At 48.6% G+C, this 18540-nt stretch overlaps 1 protein-coding gene across 8 annotated transcripts in view; it reads right to left on the bottom strand.

Moving 5' to 3' along the window:
- Nucleotides 1–98: 98 nt before the first annotated feature.
- brf1b (BRF1 general transcription factor IIIB subunit b) overlaps nt 99–18540 on the bottom strand; it is a 47764-nt gene continuing 29322 nt past the window's right edge. For 6 of the 8 annotated variants that reach the window (XM_077016867.1, XM_077016866.1, XM_077016870.1 and 3 more), the window contains 7 exons: nt 18285–18346; nt 16665–16746; nt 16252–16304; nt 15187–15458; nt 5447–5498; nt 3537–3711; nt 99–3326 (listed from right to left, as the gene is read on the bottom strand). In XM_077016867.1, the coding sequence (XP_076872982.1) occupies nt 3289–3326; nt 3537–3711; nt 5447–5498; nt 15187–15458; nt 16252–16304; nt 16665–16746; nt 18285–18346 (734 nt within the window). In that variant the 3' untranslated portion in view covers nt 99–3288. Of the gene's footprint in view, nt 3327–3536; nt 3712–5446; nt 5499–5531; nt 6038–15186; nt 15517–16251; nt 16305–16664; nt 16747–18284; nt 18347–18540 lie in introns of those variants that run through there. The other 2 variants (XM_077016868.1, XM_077016869.1) reach the window with 2 other exon arrangements.

The following is an 18540-nucleotide window of genomic DNA, read 5'->3' on the forward strand; positions in this document are numbered from 1 at the left end:
CGACAGCACCCCGGTGGGCAGGTTTCATGGCCTTCCTAATGCTCCCCTCCTAAAGGCTGCTGTGGGCTAAGCCGTTTTTTATGTGGTCTGCTCCTTCTTGCCAACCTGCTAACATGCCGCTGCAGTCGTGAGCGATTTAGGCGGCGTGTGGGATGTTTGCTCGTACAGGTGGAGTCTGACATGTGGAGGTTTGGTAAATGTACCCAGCCCACTCGCCCGAGTGGCAATATGCACTGAACATGTAGCGTCCCAGTGCCTCAGAGTGCAAAGTGCAGAAGTTATTTTTAGTACACTGTAAACAGTGAGGAGCTTGATAACCCCTTGGTGTGGTAGCCTGGGAATGTGTGTGTGTGATGACCACTGAGAGGCTTATTGTATTATAGAATGATATACTGAGGACCCATGCAATGCTGTGTTAGTGACACAGACATCAGGTCCACTGAGGGATACGTTTACCTCTGCTCTGACTCACCTCAGCACCATGACAGAAGTTTCTCCTACACACTCTGCTATAAGTCTCGATCCCCCACACCAGTCCGTGTGTGTGAGTGTTGGTTTGCAGGTCCACTCCAGTACAGGGGTCGGGGCCACGGTGGGTCACGGTACGTCTGCGTGCTCACCTGAGCCCAGCCGAGTGAGACGCGATGCAGGGGGACAGCTCGGGAGGCCATCTGCATTCGTGGAGACAGTCACAGCCCATAAATCACAGGCTCTCAGTCCACCGAGCCACGGCGGACGGCCAACGCAGAACCCAGGAGACGCGGAGAGAAGAGCGAGCCGCACCACTCCGCCAGACAGAGCAGATGGACCCCAGAGGTTCTGCAGGATCACAACACCGTTTCCCATAATCACCGCTGTCAACATGGTTATGAAGGGTGTTTGCAAGATGCAAGATTCCCCTCCTCGAGTTCCTAGAAGATCTTGGAAAAATATACAATCTCAATATATCTAGAGATTTGGGTCATAGAATCATCAAGTACATCCCATCCTGACACTGAAATGATGCACCAAGTGAAGTCAATTAGGGTCGGTTATTAAAGGAGTCTCGTGATCCAGAGCACTTAACATACAGTGGGCAGAATGACTGAAATGACCTTGTGCTTAGTGCTACCAGAGAGTGGCCTTCAGTCAGACAAAGGGGCGGGCCGGTTAATCCGCTCTTTGAAGACGTGAACCCGATACACTTCAAGTGTGGAATGGTACTCAGAGTCTGCATGTGCCAACAAATCAAATCAAACCAGAGGGGGCAGGCGGCCATTACGGTCTCGTGTTACCCGGTGGTCAGAGCACTGGAGGCCAGCAAGTCCACAACACCAGCTCCAAAACCACACGCACCATGGGAAAATGTCCCACATCAAAAAGCGGAGGGGAAAGATGACACCTGTCCTAAAACACAAAGAGGACAGCACGTCTCCGGAGCGCAGAGCACGTCTCCTGCCTCTCGACCGCGTTGTCCACAGGCGTAGACGAAGCCCCCCTGTAGAACCACCGCACCTCTGACCTCAATTTGAAAGGGGATCAACGTCATTCACGATTGCGTGACTCCCTGGGTCCATATTCAGGTGAGGTCTTGGATTTGTTGGTCTCAGGTGGACCCGTTGAGGCACAGGATCAAGCTCCAAACCAATAATGGTAGGCCGCCCTGCTCAACGAAGGCCTAGGGCTTGTGACTCACGGTGCAATCTTGTCACATGAACTGATGGTAATACCACAAGGAGATGTGTGAAGCATGTGGAGAGAACAGAGAACCGGCCATCTGCTTCTCTAACACACACACACACACACCCACACACACACCTTGAGGGTCTGCGGCTGATCTCACATTACATGCTAAGAGATTTTACAGTCATTGTGTGTCTTGCTGATAAAAATAATGAAATTGGAAATGAACATTACAAGTCAACAGTCATAATATGGGCTATGGCTCACATATATAACAAAGAATTTTTATATGACTGTCTGAACATGTTAGGGTCCACGTGGACTAATAGGACAAAACAAAACAAAACCCAACATTAAATCATAACATCAGTGATGATGTATTTTAACTAATGGGAATTATCATTATCTGCAGGTTACAATTATAACAGGTGAACACTTGCTGACTTGTTGTTAAAGAAATCACACGCTCAAATCATACACCAGGGGTCGGCAACCTTTGAGACATGGAGTGCCAACTTTAACATGTCTAGTCAATGAGTGCATTAAGTATTATATCGCGATCGATCGCCAAGTATAAACGCCTCCGCCGAGCAGAGCGTTGAGGAGCGATTTCGATTGGAGGATCGTGCTCTCTGTCTGAGATTTTTTATTTTAAATTTTTTTTTGCTGATGCTGGTCCAGCGTGTGGCGTGCCACTGATTATGCCTCCGCGTGCCAACGGTGACACGCATGCCATAGGCTGGCGACCCCTGTCATACACTATCTGGTGAATCTGGTGAAAGTATTTATATCAGATATAAAACCAGACTCAAGACACTCTGGTGCATTATACACTACATCAAGACACTATATCAATATTAATTATTACAAATTTAAAAGGTAACATTACACTTTCAGTAGAATAGTAGGTTATAACACAACACAAATATTTACATTTATATACACACATGCCCATATGCTGATGTTAGGTTCAATATTATACAGTTAAAAAAAGATAAAACTACATGTACAATGTACTACACTAAAACAGCACAAAAATACATCAATCTGTGAACTTCCTTTGCACAAAATATTTTCTGTGAAGTGCCCATAGGATTACTGCTGTCCTCTGTAAAAACAATACATCACTGTGCTTTTGCAAATACAATGTGAAGGACCTTAAAATACATTCAGATGACGGCAGCAGTGCGATTTGTACTTGATAACATAAGCGTCCCCGTGTCTGACTCAGATAGAGCTGCTCTACTAATGAATGTACATTTACCTCAGCTGAGTCTCCAGTTAGGACATATAAGTGGAGGTCTGACTGCTTATCCGAAGTCCTTACCAGCACTTTTTTCTGACTACAACAGCATAACTCCTGGTTTAATGCGAGGCTTCTTTGGTCCGTGGTTATGTCTTGCCCAAGTGTTACAACCATGCAACCCCAGACGTCCGTCCATGGCCTGGGATGGGGCAGGAGTTAAAGAGATGCCCCTGTGCATGAGAATGGGGCTTTCTGGAATGTTCTTTCACAGTAGCTACAACAGCACGCGTGCCCAAAGTCTGCTCCCATGCCATTAGCCTCTTCTGGACGACAACATGGTCCAGGAGAAGCATGAGGAAGAGGAGGAAAAATAGTGCAGGCTAGAAAACCTCTTCCTCTTCAGCCTCACAGCCATATTCTGGAAAACAAAGGTGGGGTAACTGATTTGGGGATGGTTCACAAAACAGAAGTCTGAGGTTCAGGGTGACACAACTGAGTACTGATTTGCAAGTTCAGACATACCAGAGGTAGAGGGAATTGTTAATTTATCAAACCGTGAGTCTGCTATCAGAGATGCCAAAGACCTAACCAACACTCAATATACTGTCCTGGGGCTGACCGTACTCACCGTTACCCCCCATCAGCTCCATGGCACTGACACAGGGCTCCTCTACCTCCGCCTCCTCGTCTTCCTCGGTGGGCTCCTCATACGCCACGGGGCCACTCTCCACCACAGGAGGAGGGCCAGGGGCAGGAGGCGGCCCTGGGGCGGCCTGGGCCAGCGCCACCAGGTTGGGCACAACCTAAACAGAGAAGCACATCCATCAGAGAGCGCTGCAGTGACTGTCAGAGGTCATACGTGGTGACCTTGGACCTCCACTCAAACATCTTTAGTCATCGCTACTGAAACCACCAGTATTCAGGAACGTCCACTGACATCAATAACTTCATGATGGGTACCAAAGTAGTGATGTTTGAAGGAAATAATATAGGGAATTCTGATTTTGGCAATTATAAACTCCAGTGCCGTAATGTTTTAGTGTATATTTAGCGTTGAGTACTCCTCTAGCAGTAAGAGCAAGAGGAAAACAGACCGACCGGGGAGGGAGAGAATGAGCAAAGATACAAGAGACAGCCACAAGGCCACACATCCCAGCATGCATCAGTGAGAGGAAACACCACCTGGGGAAGTGAGAGGCCTAATTAATTATCATGTTGTGGAAAAGTGAAGATGAGGATGGAAGTCTACATGCTAATTATAGCTCAGCCCAGCAGACATAGCATGAGGGTGCTCTCCGCGGGGGCGGTCCTTCTACGCGGGGGCGGTCCCTCTCCGCAGGGGCGGTCCCACAGCAGTGGGTTCCTGCTGCGAGTGGCTGTGTCGAGCCCGAACCCCGCCCCCCTCCCCCCCAGCAGGCCCTTCTGCTGGCCACAGGCACACTGGCCCCCCAATCGGGCTCACCCGAGCCGGGCAGCCCACAGGGGCCCGGCAGCCAGCAGATTTGGGGCAGAAGGCAGTGGGATTTTATCAGGTTAACATGATAAACGCATGAGTGGTGCATTAGACGGTGAGCGATTTAGGGTAAGCAGGCAGAAATTAAAGAGCGCGTGACTTCAGGAAATACTGTAATCCTTCTTGTAATACGATATCTTCAAGAGCGTTTTTACATTTATTTTTTTTTACAGTGAGGCACTGGAGCTTCACCGTTGCACTTAAAGGGGTTTTTGGACTGTCTCTCCTTCCTGTCTAGGGACGGAGACAGTGAGACAGTGAGACAGTGAGACAGCTGCTGGTGGTGCACTGTGGTGACTCGTCTCTGCTTCTCTCACAGACACATACAGTTACGTAACTCCAGTTCATTTCACTGTCTCCATTCAGCCAATCAGGGCGGGGCACTCTGCAGCATCCAGGACAGGACCAGGTTGCCTAGCGACGGCCCAGTTGACCCCCGCCATGCATTGTGTGTGTGCTTTATCCTCCTCTCTGTCTGAACAGTCCCTCCCCCCTCGGCCCCATCTCTCTCCCTCTATCCCACCACCACTCTCTTTCCTTCTCCCTCTGTCCCTCCCTCCCTCCCTCCCTCCCTCCCTCTCTCGCTCATGGCATAAGACCCAGTGAAGGACTCATCAGCCCATCACCATATGCACATGGCACTAAAAGCCCCAGAGCAAAACACTAATCCATCAAAACTATGACAGGAGATATTGACTGCAGACTAAATATGAATCCCACATAAACATAAATAACCATGGGCAGGGTCACTGCTACAGCCCTTTGTGATGGGTGGTCTGATCACTTAGTGTTAGTGCAGTAACTCACGGGAGAATAAAGGTTTACGTTAGGGTGATTCACTTTTACCATGGACGAGAGGATTTGCACTAAATGGATGCCATTTTGTAATCTAATGAGAGCCTGTTATGAAATAACAAGCATACAGAAACACAGATGATCTGACTTTTATGTCTAGACTATGAGTCTGCAGCTTTAATCATAAAATGCCTTTCACTGCAGACACCACACAGCATCACTTCTCTCACCTGGGCACCTGCTCTCTTCTTCTTGGGACTTGATGATATCAGGGGGCGGAGCCTAGGAGAGTGACAAGAGGGAGTCATTATTCAGACGTCCGTGAAGTATGATCAGCTATGGAGGGAAACGCGCGTCTGCAGGGTTCAGTTTAATTCTTCTGAAATCCGCTCTGGGGTTTTCCAGCAGGTGTTTGCTCTGCACGCTTTGTCACAGATAACAGTGTGAACCCTTTCAACTTGCAGATGTGCACACACCCGAAGAGAGATAATGCTATTGCTGCGCCCAGGAGCGGATAATGCAAGCAGAAAAATATTCAGATTCCTCCTCCCCTCCGCACAGAAGGAGTGGAGCACGCCGATCTGCGGTGGACCGCGAGCCTCGCGACCGCGTCCTCTTAAAAGCCGAGCTGAGCTTCGTGCCCGATCCCTGGACTCCTCCCAAACAGACGCTGATTTCAGCAGAGCTACGGCGCTTTGCTTAGCCTGAGGGCCACGCCGGCGGGCATCAAAGCGTCGCCGCGCCTCGCTGACGGTGCGTCCGGCTTCCATCTGCCAGCCATCGGATTTGGACATCCAACACCCACCCGACGCCGTTTAATGCTAATATCAAAAGAGAAGAGGATGAAAAGTTAATTAGTCTTGAGGGGGAAGGGATGTGGCGGTGGAACGTTCTGGAGAGAACGACCTTGATGTGAGCTCGTGCTGCTACTGCAGGAGAGGAGTGGGAAGACTGCTATTTATGGTCCTTCTGAACCAGAATGAACGACGGAGCCCGTACCTCAATACTGAAGGATAGTCACAGTTCTAATATTTATTAAACTCTGTAGAAACACAGAGTGACGACAGCAGTGAGGTGACCCCCTGAGGGGTCTGGGGCGATGACCTGAAACAGAAACAATAAGCCCCGGAAACAGATAAACAACAAAAAACAAAAACCCGTCAGTTTAAAAGCACTGCTCAGAGTTAGCCGGAGGAGGATGGTCTTTCGTTAGAGCGACTCCTCTGAAGACTCTGTGCTCAGGGCATCTCCGGGATCTCCGGAACATTCTATCTCCACAGCCGCCCGCCTGTAGCTGGCTCATTACGACTCTACACCGAGCTCCTGTAAGGCTACTTTGTAAGGGCTACAGAAATTGAACTGTGGGAAAAAAGTGAAGAAGAAACAAAAGGAAAGTACACTATAATACAATGTTGCTCCTGGATAGATTTCTCGTAGTCTTTAAATACAGTATCAAGCACGAATCCTCACCGTCACCGTCAACCTTCCTGGGCGACGAGCTAAAGTAGCGCTAAGTAATCAGCTTAAAGAGGAGGAAGAAGACGTTGCCGAAGAGCGGTGCGCTCGCCGCTTGGCGAACAGAGCCACCAGCACTCTGCTGCGCCTCATTAAGGACCCGACAGCCATCTGCTGGGGCGAGGGGAGGGAGCAGGGCCCGCCGGCCCCCAGCGCCGCTGATGCGGCCGCACTCGGAGCTCTGGCTCGGGTCCACGCTGCAACACCAGCACTAGGATCACCCAACAAATTACTGCTCACCGCATTCCCCTCCAAGGTCCCTCGCCGAGCTGGGAGACACGCAGACAGAGTGCACGAGCCTCCAGCCGGCCAAGACTAATGCGCTACAGCAGGCAAATTGCCTCCATACGTCCAGACGGAGGGATGGTGGGATACAATATATATACATAAACATATACAGCATATATATATATATATATATATATATATATATATATATATATATATATATATATATATATATATATATATATATATATATATATATATATCAAATCGACTAGCTGTGCTCAGTAGAAGTAAGAGATGTAAATAATCTTCCACCGGTGGGCTCATGACGCAGAGCGAGTAAACGGGATGGATGTTCAAAATGCTGTGGGCATTACATAGAGTCTGAAAGGCTAAGCGATTGCTTTCAATTATTTTTCTTGTGACCTTCCATTCCACAGCACTGGGCAGTAAAGGGGGATCAATAGCAATTGGTTGGAGCCCAGAGAGTTATAATGGGACCTGAAAAAGCTTGAGATACAGTAAGAGCATCTGCCAATGCAATCAAACGCTGATTACTGTAATTTATCTCGATTTCAAATTCAATTCTCCAAATGCATCTGCATTCCCAGAATAACCATAGACGCAGTCACACAGATGCCTTGAACAATTTAGTCCTTATTGTACTAAAAACTGAAAACCTGCACTGAGACAAAAATCCCTATTGAAGAAGTATGTACTGTACATTTACCAAACCAGAAAACACACACACACACACACACACACACCGCACCTCTCAAGCTTTTGGTCAGTCAATCTGCTGCACAATGTACAGAATGTCTGTGGCACGCTGGAACCGCTGCTAACACTGAAGCAGCGTGGATGGGCTGAACCGGGCTGAACCGGGCTGAATTAAGAGCAGGAGTCGACCGCACGGATAGAGAGTCTGCTCAAAACAACCCATTATCCTACAAGTGTTCTTTTATGTGATTAATGGAGGACATCTGTAGCAGGGATCTGCTCGCTCTGGAACCACCCAGACGCTCACAGAACAACAGAGTGGTGGGCTTGGCATCTTGAGGCCGATGATCTCTGGGCTTTTGCTGCCCACATTGTTGGGTTTTTTTCTGTGCGTGGTTGGACAACCACAAGTCCCTTGACCTTGGGAAGCTAGGTGCCTTTCAGCAGGTATAGCTGAATAATGTGTAGGTATTTGGGGTCGGGCTCCATCTTAGCTTTGCTGGGGAAAGGGACGGGTTGGCCATTTTGGGCGGTGCTGATGCAGTAACGGTTCTGGTGTGAGGTGTGAATGGTACTGGAGTGTGAAGAACACCTTGGCAGCGAGTAAAAGCAGTGGTGTGAAGTCCACCGTCGTACTGAAACCACAATCCCTTCAACTACACACAGTACAACACATACAAACAAAGAACAAGTCTCGCATTGTTCTTGAAGGCAATCTGCGAATAAATGATAACAAATATTGATCTCCGTTCACTGGGTCCCTCTACAGAAAACTTGATTAAATCAAATTTATATATAAAAGGTCACAGTGGTCCAGTGGATTATTTTTGCTCAATAAAACATTCTGTAAGAGGTACATATGAACCAGCCAAAGGGTTTAGCAGCTTTACTGTGGGCTTTAAAACATCACGCTGCATCCGGCCTGCTGTACCAGGAACACTTAAACAGTGGGAGACCACTAGTTGAAGCAGCTCCCCATATGAAAAGACTTTGGGCAATGGGACAGGATGAATTTCAGCATTTCACAGCAACTCAAACTGAGGGGAGGCTACAAAACAAATGTGAGAAATCAAAAAATAAATAAATAAACATCATATATGAAAACGCAGGGTGTGTAACCGCAAGGTCTTCACTGACAGCAAATGAAGAGTGAACAGATGGAAAGATGGCGATATTTAGGGAGGGGCCGAGCGATACATATTGGGTGTCCGGTACGTGACCTCTCGGTGGGGCTCGTGACGGGACATCCACAGACAGTGTGACATACCCTCAGGGCTCATTGGGCCAGGCTGGTGAGGAGGCGTGGCCCTCATGCCGGGCACCACGCCCCCCGGCTGCCTGCTCTCAGCCCGGGACAGATGGTGGATGAGACGGCTAATGGAGCGAATTCACGCAAGACAAATTTGCCCACTTAACAATCAATCCCCACACCTCCCAGTCATCAATAATTTCCTGGGATCGCCCAGTGACTCTAGCAGTCAACCTCTGTTATTAACAATGTGCTTTACAGAGACACGCAAGACAAAGACACTTAAATATTATGTAGTAGTCTAGTCACTTCCATACAATTCCACTTACCGACAATGTTACAAATTATAGAGTAACAGTCCATATGGAACGTATTAGGCTATTAGCAGAATCATACGCAATACACACAGCTAAACGTTCACGCCACACAACAAAGGAAGCCCACACAGGGTTCGTTGTCAATTAAACAACGGCTTTCCTCTCCTCCCACCACGTCACTCTCAGAAGTGTCACGACGAACACAACGTAGACATTAGTATTTGAGTCACTCAGCCAACAATCTTGCAACACGGAAGCCGCATCACGGTTATCATGGAGAGGATTTAAGATTGAAAATCAAACACTTCCCCATATTGCAGACATGTTCTAGTGGGTTCCGTAGCTAGGCAACGCTATTAAATGGCTCTCGGCGTGTTCTGGCGAAGGCTGGCCCAGGCGCCGTGGCTACAGGGACAGCAGAGGAACCCAGTAGGCCTGCTGCCAGTCAGTCAATAACGCACATCAATGAAACCTGACAGGGGGAAGTAATATTTCTGTTGGGCCAATACTGCATGGCAGCTGGGATTGGGTAAATACAGGATGGGGTGAAGGGGATTGCAGAGTGAAGGAAAGAGCATTTAAATAGCTAACAGTGACACGGCCCAGCTGTGATACCCTCTCACCAAGGGGTTCAGCATTTAGGGGAGGATACGGGACCTTTCAGAGAGGCGATGCCACCCAACAGATGCCAAAATAATGAACTGGGTAAGCACTCTGACTATGAACGGTACTGTAATGTACTGAATGTTATATCTATTTAGGGTACATGAAACAACGCCTGGTATGACACTTCACGCAGTATTGCTGAAGGAACAAATGGAGTTTCACTGGTCACTCTATTAGAAACATTGATGTTCTACCTACATCAACCTAGACGCTTTATTTGTTGTTCATACCTCATAATTTCATAAGTATACACTCTCATCTCTTGGCATGCATGATTCGTCAGAAACAATTCATATGCTGTGTTTGTCAGTGGTCAGTGATATCTGCCCACAGTAGGACTATCAGACAGCAGGGTGGTGGACCTCTCACACTAGACTGCATCTCTGCATGAAATCACATACAGGGTAAGTGTTTGTAATAAGTGGTCTGGTGGGTGTGATTTTCAGCCAGTGAGAGAGAGAAAGAACAGAGTGAAGTAGCACTGTATTTGCCCACTGCAGGAACGCTCCCTCAGACAGGACGAGCAGCGGGACGTAATGGCACCCCCTCAGGACCCCCCTCAGGAACGACCTTTGTGCGATTTAAAAACAGAAAACAAGGCAGTGCCACCATAGCGTCTAAACACCGTCCTTTCGACTGTCATTATCTGATGGCTAGACAAAACGCAGTCACAGGCCAACTCGACCGAGCGAAGGCCTCATGGGCTAGATGGTGTCCCACTGGGCACAGCGGACTCAGCTCACGTAGTGCACACGGAGAGGGAAGGTTGAGGCGGCCGCTGGCCTCTCGGACGTGCGCTTACAGGACACACTCCTCCTTGAGGACACGCCCCTCCTCCAGGACACGCCCCTCCTCGAGGACAACGCCGTTAGGCATTCAGCTCTCAGCCACAACTCCGGAGAGATGGAGGAGTTTCCGAGAGTGGGAGTGCGAGAGGGACCTGAAAGCACGCAGTATTACGGGCTCGGAGTGCTCCACACCTCCTGGTTACAAGACATCTTATCACACTTCCTACAGACCACTGAGGAAGCCCCCCCCAGGGTCTGGACGAGAAGACCCGGTGGGAGGGATTTGGGGCAGCGAAGAAAAAAAAGCGATTATCCCCCTGCTATCTTGTTCTGGACTGGTGCCGCAGGAAGAGTGCGGGCGGGGAGAACGTACCCGGCTCACGGCTTCACCTCACAGTTCCTTCATCTCAAAACTCCACCTCACACAGACGGGTCAGCCGTTCTGCAGCTGTGACGTGAACACAAAAGAGGAGATCTGGTCTCGGGTAGAACAATGGAACAATGGCTCAGAACAACACAAACACACGCAGGCCTACAATGTGCTGCTCCTTCCTCACGACTTAATCGCTCACATATTCATAAGCACGTACCGCAGAGGCTGCTAAAAACCACGCGGCCTCCATGTGAACAAAACAGCGGCGTGGGAGTGAGAACGCCCCGAACCGGGCGCGCGCGAAGACTCTGACACTCCGCAGGGCGCTCTGCGAAGGAAGTACCAATTTTCTCCTCGTGGGTGGCGGTACAGCTCGGTAACAGTTCTCGCTGTCGCCGTGATGCCCGTTCGCGTATCCGGTCAGGACGATACTGGGATCACGACCCAGAGGGAGCGAGGAGAGGATCCGTCTCGCCACCTCCGCCGACGCTCGCCTCAGCGCAAGTGCAACTGCTTGACACCTCGAGGAGACGCAAGCCTCCATTAGCAATGGATGTCTGGTGGAGCTCAGCAGAGAGGAGGACTGGAGAGGAGGAGAGCGCCTCTGTCGACACAGCTCGCCACGGGTGACGTGACAGAGTCGTCCTCCCACACCACCTAAAGAGCAGATGGAAACGGAAAGGCGGGAAAAGCGCGTGCAGCCCTCAAGATGGCCGCCCCGCACCTCGGAAGCAGCTCGGCTGCGTGAGCCTCAGACAGCGCTCCAGAGGAACAAGGCATGAAAACACCCGCACATTAAACCTTAATAAGCAATTACAGATTACAGTGGAGGTAATGGGGGCTTTTTATGTACAATGCTGAAGGCTTGTGGAGACCAGGTGACATTGTGTAAAGAAACTATCCAACATGCACAAGAAAGTTAAAATTTTTGGCCTCATTCCTGTTAAATCAAGTCATAAAATTATAATGTTTGGATATGGAAAACCTGGTCCACAGTGTTTATTGTACAATTAGAAATATCCGAGTCGAGGATGCTTTGTAATTAGATGAGCACTCTAAAAGCAGATGTTGGCTTAATTAAATTCATGTTAAAGAGAGTTTTGAATTGCAAAACATGCTGGCAAAAGGGTCATTGATTACCCTCAGTAAACTAAGTAAAGCCACCTTACTCTACAATCCAATTCTCCAGAGAAAACAACTGACCAACACCAGCATCCAGCTGTTTCACCTCTAACCAGGGATGTGGTTCAGCAGGAAGTGTCTCCCAAGTCTTCCCACCACGCATCCTCCAGACCATCAGCCCACAGATAAATCACATCCTTAAACAGTGGAAATTTCCAGATCAGTGCCCTCTGACTAGGTTTGGGTCAGAGGCTAGACGCGAGACGACCCAGGGAAAACGCCACCACCAGCGGCCCAGGCCACAGAGTGAATGTATTTGGTTAAAAGGAGCGGTTCAGATCATTAAATGGTAAGACTGAACGCCGTGGAGGATCCACAGGATCCCTTTGTTCCTCTAATCTGGACCAACCGGTTTTCAAGCGGTTTTTTTTCCTTGCGTATCATCCCTTTCGCTAACGCTAGCGACGCCACAGGGGCTTTGCTGGGAGGAGGGCCACGCTCATGGAGACATAATCTGTCACGGCCACAATGTTCATTAGAGTCCACACTGGCTCCTGCTCAAAATACCCAGCAGTTAACACTAGCCTGGTTACTAGGGCAAGGGCTGCAGGGATCTGGGGACATGCAGCTCCAATGACAGCAACCACGTGGCACGCTACCTTTGCCGGTTGCTTTGGTTTCGTGCGAACCACAGTGCCAGTTACTAAGGCTGGGCTCTCGCCGCCTGAACGTTCTGCATGGAATCCGCTGCCGTGGGAGACGAGTGGCCAAACCCATAATGCTGGATGAGCTGTGCTTGATGAACTGCTGTAGCTGGGAGGACTGCAGTAATTGGGTGGAAACAATGACATTAACTGTGGGAAACTCCACATTTCCAGTGGGAACTGGCACTAGCGACTGTGAAATGTATCACGGAGCTCCCCGCTTTGGTTATTTGCGGCTACGTCTGGCATCGTGATGTACTGCAAACCTATCTCAGTTCAAACTGTTGGAAAAACACACACACACACACACACCCGGCGACTCTTATCCTCACTTGCCGACCCTAAGCTAACATTTACAAATCTCAGGGCAGGTGGTGAGTGTGGAAGAGGTTCTGCGTGAAGGTTCCTCACGCCTCCTCATCTCTCCACCTCACAGCCTCACGCTTCGGCTCTGATCCCCGAGCAGAAGGAGATGTTGTAAAATGAAGATCAGACAAGAATGGGACTTGACGCAGGGGACACGCCCGGCCTGAGCGTCCCTCTCTCTGAGGTGTGCAGATAGGAGCTCTGCTCACAGCCTGCCCCCCCCACACCAAGCCTTCATTTGCACTTCAAAGGCCGAACTCCATACGCACTAAAGACCGCAATCCTTTAAGACGGTACAGACGGGGAGGAGGGGGAATATATGAAAAAAGAGACAGGAAGCGCTCAGGTGTGCGGCTGACGAGAGAGGCTAGACGCTGGGGCTGTTCGCCTGGGTACCCCACCTGGGTTGTGGGGTCATGGGGTCAGCTGTGTCTCTGAAGGGCATCGTACAAGAGAGCAGGAGAGTAGCTGGGCTGTGGAGTGGCAGGGATGAGCACACCTGCACAAGCTTAAGAAGCACGTAGGATCAGCCCAGAGGTTCATACAGAGTTTACACGTTAAACAGACGTGTATCATAAAACAGACGGGCTCCTTCGAGCTGTTTAGCGCGCGTGCGAAGCAGCTCTAAAGCGTATGGAGCTGCCTTTTGTTTTAAACAGATTACTTCATCCAAGTGGACAAAATAAATGAATAAATCGAGGAAAATTGAAAATAAAAAAAACTGATAAACATGTTTTGCTGTTAATCAAAAATAGACACCCACAAAAGCATGAAGTTCATATTCGTAGCTAAGCTTGAACACAAATTAAAACAACAACGCTACTCTTTCCTCCTGTGACAGCTCATTAGACGTTTTCCCATGGTGCAGCAGGAGGGAAAGGAAACGTCTCCTCCCAGCCGGAGCTCGAACTGAATTTGCGTTTATTGTCAAATTTGTTCCACAGGGCCAGCACACTATGATGATTTAATATGTTATAACAAGCATTAGCTGGTTGGTGCTGGAGGGACTACAGACTTTCACCAGTCAGATAAATATGAAAGAGAAGAGCTGTTCAACGACCTCCGTGCAAAAGAGATCGTCTGGTACATTTCATACTTAATTTATTAATTATGAAATTGAATCAGGTTATGCACACTACAGTCGTGCTCATGGCAAAATACCTGCCGTGTGTGTAAATGTAGGGAGTGAACGTATATGCATATTCCTGTTTAAAGGAATGAGCTTATATTCGTTATGTCGCACGCGTATCACATGGGAGTGAAAAAACTAAAATTCTCGATTGTCTTCCCTTCAAAACACGAAGCCTTCACTCGAACTCACGTGACTCACGTCTCAACATGATTGATACGCTTTTATTAATCACCATTAATGAAACGAACCGAAGAACTCGCACTTCGGGAGCCTGTCCCTCACCGAGCCAGGAGACAAAGTCATGATCTTGTGCTCCGTCTGGCTCCGATTCATTACTGCCCTCACTGGGGCTTCAGAGTGGAGGGCTATTAATTGGGGAAGGGGCAGGCTCAGAGAGCACCACAGGGTGCCATGCGACGGCGAACAGAAAATCCTGGCACAGAATTGATGACAAGCCTTTCTCCTGGAGGAAGCCACTCTGAAGGTCAGCCAAAGGAACAGAGGAAAGACAAAATCTTATAGGAGGGGGAAAAACTAGTCCTCTGAGGGCTGGGAACAGCCTTTTGATCTTGTCTTTTGTAAGAGGTACAAAAGAAGTATTTTACCACTTGGGACAAAGCCCTGTTACTATAGAAAGGCAGCTTCTGTAGATTTTGAGGACAAATTGTAGAAAGGAATGTGAAGGTAACAGCCGGGCTAGCGAGGGCCGTCCCCGCAAACGAACCCACTGCTCCGTAAAACCACCAACAGCAGCAATCGAGCAGCTCGCTGAAACAACGCCAATCCTCACCTCTTCCCCATCAGGCTGGCGGGCTTGGCCAGGCCCAGGTTGCCTTTGTTGGGCTGCTTCTTGCGGCGGGCCAGCCTCTTCCGCCCGGGGCCGCTGGGCGGCGCCTCCTCGGCCGGGCGGGCCGGACCGCTACCGCCGCCTTTGCTGTTGAGGTCCCGCAGCACGTCGTAATTGATTTTGCTGGAGATCTTCTTCTGCTCCAGCATCTTCTCGATGGCCTCGCCGGCGGTGCTGGCCCGAATGGGCTCTCGTCTCTTGGACGGCTTCTTGGGCTGCACGGCCACAGGAGAAGATAGCACGGAGGGTTAGGCGAGCTGGGAGGAGAGGACTCTGCAATGGCAAACATCTAAACATGTGGAGTGGGTACTTAAATGGCTGCTGTACACTGCAGAGAATCTGGTGGCATGCTGGGATATTCAGAGCAGTTGAGGCACATTCATATCACCTCACGCTACACAAGGTGATGTGTTTATTCCTGGACATTACTTGTTTTTTAAGTCACATGGGCATCCGTTAATAACGTGATTACGATGTCTGCTGTATGTGTTTATAGGATGGCATTTTCCCTCTTCTGGGCTAATTTTTCCACTTTGATGCAAGTCTAATAAATGTCAAGGAGAGGATGATAATGGAAACTGATTAGTAGCCTGTAAAATGGATTCAACCTATATGATCTCCAAAGGCCATGTTCATTATAGGCCAGAGCGTAACCGGTTCTTGAATGGCTACCGTATCCACTGATGGGATAAGGTTCACAGCACCTCGGGGGAGGGCTGCTGGCGGCCTGGGTAAAGCCACCTGGCTGGGAGTCGCGCTGCAGATATCAAGGCGGACATGTTAAACCCAGGAGGTGCAGGGGGGAAGGGGTGGAGCGGAAGGACAGAAGACGGAGATGGAGAGTCGCCTGAACGCCCCTGCTCACCAGTGTCTCACACACACACACACACACACACACACACACACACACACACACACACACACACACACACACACACACACACACACACACACACACACACACACACACACACACACACACACACACACACACAGACACATACTCACCTTCTCCTTATAGATGCCCTGCTCTTTCTCCTTAGCTATTCTTTCTTCTTTTTCTATATAAAAAAAGAGCATGTTTTCTGAACACTATGTGTTGGGTTCAGTGCAGTTGAGGAAAAACTAGGAAACGATTAAAAAACCTCTTTAAATCCTAAACCTCTAGAATTTAAACGGCCCAGAAACGTAACATTCACAGTGGACATTAGCATGGAATGAAAAACTTCAGATGAGATTAAAAATAACTTCATTACTTAAAGTAACCCTGAAGAATTTGGAAAGTGAAGCTTTATTTCAGAGCGTTTTCTGTGGAGGCAGTGAGTCTTTCCTCAGCCTCGTCCCCTCACTGGGTCGTTCACACTGGGAGAGGAGGAGTGTGTTAACGAGCCTGTAAAACCATCATCTCCATCGTCTCTCACCTTTCTGCTCCTTCAGGTACTCCTCATTCTGCTTCATCCACAGTTCTGTCTTCGCATGCACCTCCTTCTCATTCAGAATGTACTGCACAGAGGAGACCAGACTTCACACGGGGCTCAAACCACACAGCTAGACTACAATATCTCCACGTGTATTCTACTGAGAGATAATGGAGAACAGAGGTGGCTACATAATTGTTGGTGCCTGAAGAACATTTGCAATTGTATGAATGCAGGGACTTCACTATCTAGCGGTTGTCCAATTTGGATTCATCACATGTTTCTGCATTAGTCTGAACGCAAGACTCGTGGTGCTTCTGGAACAAGGTTCATTCAGACTACGTATTTACATGTTCAGCATTGGACAGATGCCCTCATTCAGAGTGACTTACGCATATTCATCAATATGACGGGACGCGTGCTCCTGGGGAATCAAACCTATGACCAGAGTTGCTAGCACATCGTTCTCCATGCTCTGCTACGTCAGACACAGATCCACTAGAGCAACAGAGAGGTCACCCAGGCGAACCAGACACGGCCGTCTGATCCAACACTCGCATCGTACAAACTACTTAGGCCGAAGAGGAGCTGAGATGTTCCTAGTGTGTGTGGTGCTTTGACTATGACTGATAATGTAATCAGAGCAGGAAGAAAAGCACAGACACTTTTCTCTGTACTGGTGCCAAGGTGGTTAATGAAGGTCTTCTTGGCTGCCTCCACCCGCACGGTTCTCTCCTTCCAACACAGACTGGAGACCTGCCTCTTCAATAAACAAAATTAGCACTAATACTGCACTTAATGTAAAAACTGTATATGCAATCTCTTAGGCCCTCATTTACTAATATACCTAATCTAAAGTGCTAATATGCGTGGGCTAGCAAGTAAACCAGTTAGTTAGTAAGCTTTGCGATTTGTGATTTACAAAGAAAACGTGTCGATATAATGTGCAAAGGGGACATTAAATCCAGGCTTATGTGTGCGTTAAATGCTCCTCGTCGCCATAATGAGTTGAGATCTCAATTTAAGATGACCGAGTTGACCCTGATAACTGAGGCATGCAGACCATCCTCAAATACATCTTCCGGCTTGATGAAAATATCTTAAAATTCCTATTTGCGGTAACACCACCCTGTATTTTTGCACCGTTAAGAAGAAACACCCCAAACTGTGCATTCGTCAGAGCACACTTGCAAAACAGACAAAACCTGCTCTTTTGGTCATCTGAAAGGCACAACCCGCTATACCTGCTGTTGATACTTCCACTTGCACATCATTTTCTTTGTGCAGGATTTATCCAGCTTGCACATGTGGGTTTGCAGATTTACTTTAGCAAATCAGAGCCTGTGGATTATGTATGTGTCTGGTTCCTGGGCCAGATGAGCTTTTAGTATGATGATGCTCTTAGAATCTAGACTGTTTGGTTTGAGCATATGGAGACGTTTTCTAAGGGACGGCTAAGCATGTAAGTCACTCTGGAAAACATCTATAAAATGACGTAAAAGTAAAAAGAAATATGTTAAAAAGTGAGTTGTAAAAAATGCCTTTGGCTACACCGAATGGGGAGACTCAACACCAGGACGGAGGTTTACCATTACCTTTACATTAAGTACATAAACCGCAAACCTTTTCAATCTCGTCCTCGTCGATCCCTTCCAGATCCAGCTCTCCGCTCTCAGATTTGTCGTCTGTGGACACAAAGAAAAGCACAGCACACAAATGAAGTGCAGGAACAAATATCCAGACTGGCCTTGTGCCTCCGAAACAGGTTTCCACTTCTCCCCCTTCATCCGCGCTAGCCCAAGGTGTTTGTGGCAGACGACGCGTGACGTCTGCATGGAAACAGGCGAAGGCTGACGATCTGGTTTTCACGGCCGGCGTT

The sequence above is a fragment of the Brachyhypopomus gauderio genome, chromosome 9 (genome assembly GCF_052324685.1).
Source record: "Brachyhypopomus gauderio isolate BG-103 chromosome 9, BGAUD_0.2, whole genome shotgun sequence".
In the NCBI taxonomy this organism is placed as follows: domain Eukaryota; kingdom Metazoa; phylum Chordata; class Actinopteri; order Gymnotiformes; family Hypopomidae; genus Brachyhypopomus; species Brachyhypopomus gauderio.